The sequence below is a fragment of the Hypanus sabinus genome, chromosome 26, assembly GCF_030144855.1.
Source record: "Hypanus sabinus isolate sHypSab1 chromosome 26, sHypSab1.hap1, whole genome shotgun sequence".
Taxonomy (NCBI): domain Eukaryota; kingdom Metazoa; phylum Chordata; class Chondrichthyes; order Myliobatiformes; family Dasyatidae; genus Hypanus; species Hypanus sabinus.
The window spans coordinates 9516167-9518802 of record NC_082731.1 but is presented as its reverse complement, the minus strand read 5'-3'; the positions used below and the strand labels follow the sequence as shown (position 1 = coordinate 9518802).

Genomic DNA, 2636 nt, shown 5'->3' with positions numbered 1-2636 from the left:
AACTATTTTTTCGATACAATTTATTAAAAAAAACGTAATTGGTATTTTCATTTTAAATTGACGTAAGCGTTTTAATGATGTCAATAATCCTATGCAGTAATTTGAATTTTATAAGCTCAATGATGAAGCATGCACAATTCCGGACTATTACCTCCGTGACTTGATGCACACCACCACTCCTCACAAGTAGTGCTCCCTTGTTCCTTATAATCATCAAGCTATCAACATAAGCAAATATTGTGGGTTAAGACGGTACTGTTGTATTTCTGTGTCTTATGTACCCCACCTACCTCAGTATTCATGAAATAAAAATTATGGGAAGATAAATGACGAATTAATCATATTGATCATTATTTTTTTCTTTAGTTGGGGAGGCCTTCACATAGCCGCTTCTACTATCAATGAAAATTACAATAAAATTTTAAAAATCGTTGTTTTTTTGCAGAAAGATATTGTCGCAGGGCCCGTTTATTCATAAGTATAAACAACGTGTCATGTAATTACCAGGTATTGAGAAACCTTCAAAATCCAAGGGAATTCACCTGCTTACTGAGTCCAACTGACGTCAGTGATGATTTCACCGTACCTGATTAGTCCATCAACATTGTCTAATTTGTATTTTTAACAGTCATATAAAGGGATACTTTAATTGCCGTCTATCAAAGAATCGCTTGGAATCAGAAAAGAACATCTTATTTTCGGTTACAAAATGCACGGCCAGGTGACGGGTTTGTTCTATGCCATTTACTATCTTGTTCTGGCAGTTATTGGAGTCCCAGGTAAGATCCAGTGATAAATATTGCTAGATAGGTAATTCTCTTTTATTATACGTTTAGTCGGAGAATATATCTTTGATAAAAACAATATTCCATGCAGAATAACTATTCTGCTGATCACTACGTGCAGTTTGTAACTATTGTTAAATCAGAAAACCATTTAAATTTCAAATGTAGGTTTGTTCCGCCAGAGTCAGTACCAAAGAATCTTTCGAATTATCTAATAATATTACCCAACAATTTCAACTATAAGTTTCTGTCAAATATGGGGAATTAATTCTATATAAAATGTCTATTTATGAAGTACTTCTTGGAGTAAAAGTAGATGAAAGTTTAATCTAGTCGAAGGATAGAGAAGAGAGATATCAATGTGCTTTACTGTGATTTATGAATCCTGATTCTGTAACCTTTCCCACAAAAGTGTATGGAAGCAGAGATGTTATGTCTTTGTTTGAGATTCTCTCTCTAGTTTCCATAAACGTGCTACAGGATAAGATATTTCTATCGTTCTAATTGAGTTTATCAGTCACTCTATAAGGCTTTGCAGTGGAACGACAGCATTTAAGAACAATTCATTGGCTTCAGATTGTGATTTATTTTGTTTATTCCTCACAGGTAACTTGGTGACGATTGCAATCCTGTCACGTGGAAACTGCGGTCTCTCCAAATGCATCACAAAATATCTTGTAGGCATGGCAGTAACGGATCTCCTGGTCCTCATTACGGCAGTGATATTAAACCGGATCAGAGCTATTTACTTTCCAATTTCATTCCTTTCAATTACACCTGTCTGTAGCCTCAGAATCGTTATGATCTACATAGCTAGAGACAGCTCGGTCTGGCTAACAGTCGCTTTCACGTTCGATCGATATGTTGCCATCTGTTGCCAGAAATTGAAGGCAAAATATTGCACAGAGAGAACAGCTGTTATCGTCATGGTGACGGTTTGTGTTGTGAGCTGTTTGAAAAACATTCCCATGTACTTAATATATGAGCCTGTATACGTAGTCAACAATGTGCCTTGGTTTTGTAACATCAAACAAAGCTTTTATTCCGATATTTCATGGATTGCTTTTGACTGCATTGATTACATTTTGAACCCCCTTGTTCCCTTCTTCATGATGTTGCTCTTGAATGCTTTAACTGTCAAACACATTTTGACAGCCAGTAAAGCCCGCCAGAGAATACGCATTCAGAATAATCAAACCAAAAAGAACGACCCGGAGATGGAATCTCGGAAGAAATCCATTGTCTTGTTATTCGCTATCTCCGGTAGTTTTCTCGTGTTATGGACTACCATTGTCGTAAACTTCTTGTATGTGAGATTTACGAACAGTAATTACTCCGCAGGGTCCAATCCCAATGATCCAAAATTCATTCTTCAGGAAAGTGGAATCATGTTGCAACTCCTTAGCTGTTGTACCAACACGTGTATTTATGGAGCGACACAGCGGAAGTTCAGAGAGGAATTTACGAGAGCACTGAGATACTCATTTAACCAAATTACTAAAATTGTAAAGTAACGAAAGGCGGTAAGCAGTGATGTTTGACAATCCATATTTCCTTCTAGAGACTTAACTCACATTCGCTGCTGTTGGCCAGACAACTGAAGCTCATTCTGATCTTGGAAAAAAAACTAAAGTTCCACTTATGACGCATGCCGCTGCATAAATTGTCTTACCTTTCGCTATCTCCGGCTGTTGAAATGTCCACAGAATACTTTTCACACTGTTGGAGAGAAATTATGGGCACCTTGTATATAGAACGGTTTCCTTGCTGCACTTTAGGAATTATTAGCAATTTTAAACTTCCACACTGTGCAGAGACCTTTTATTGCCTTTTATTTGCAGCTATTTGCTT

General features: G+C 36.8%; 1 protein-coding gene across 1 annotated transcript; it reads left to right on the top strand.

The window, feature by feature from the left end:
* Positions 1-709: 709 nt before the first annotated feature.
* Positions 710-2299, top strand: LOC132381564 (probable G-protein coupled receptor 139). Its single transcript, XM_059951066.1, has 2 exons — positions 710-779; positions 1392-2299. Exons 1-2 carry the CDS (start codon positions 710-712, stop codon positions 2297-2299), a joined length of 978 nt encoding a protein of 325 aa, XP_059807049.1.
* The last annotated feature ends 337 nt before the right edge of the window (positions 2300-2636 follow it).

What these genes read in the sequence shown, in the direction of transcription:
- LOC132381564 (XM_059951066.1), top strand. Translation starts at nt 710, where the DNA reads ATGCACGGCCAGGTGACGGGTTTGTTCTATGCCATTTACTATCTTGTT. An exon ending in GGCAGTTATTGGAGTCCCAG is followed by an intron (nt 780 to 1,391) that starts GTAAGATCCAGT and finishes TATTCCTCACAG; the next exon opens with GTAACTTGGTGACGATTGCA.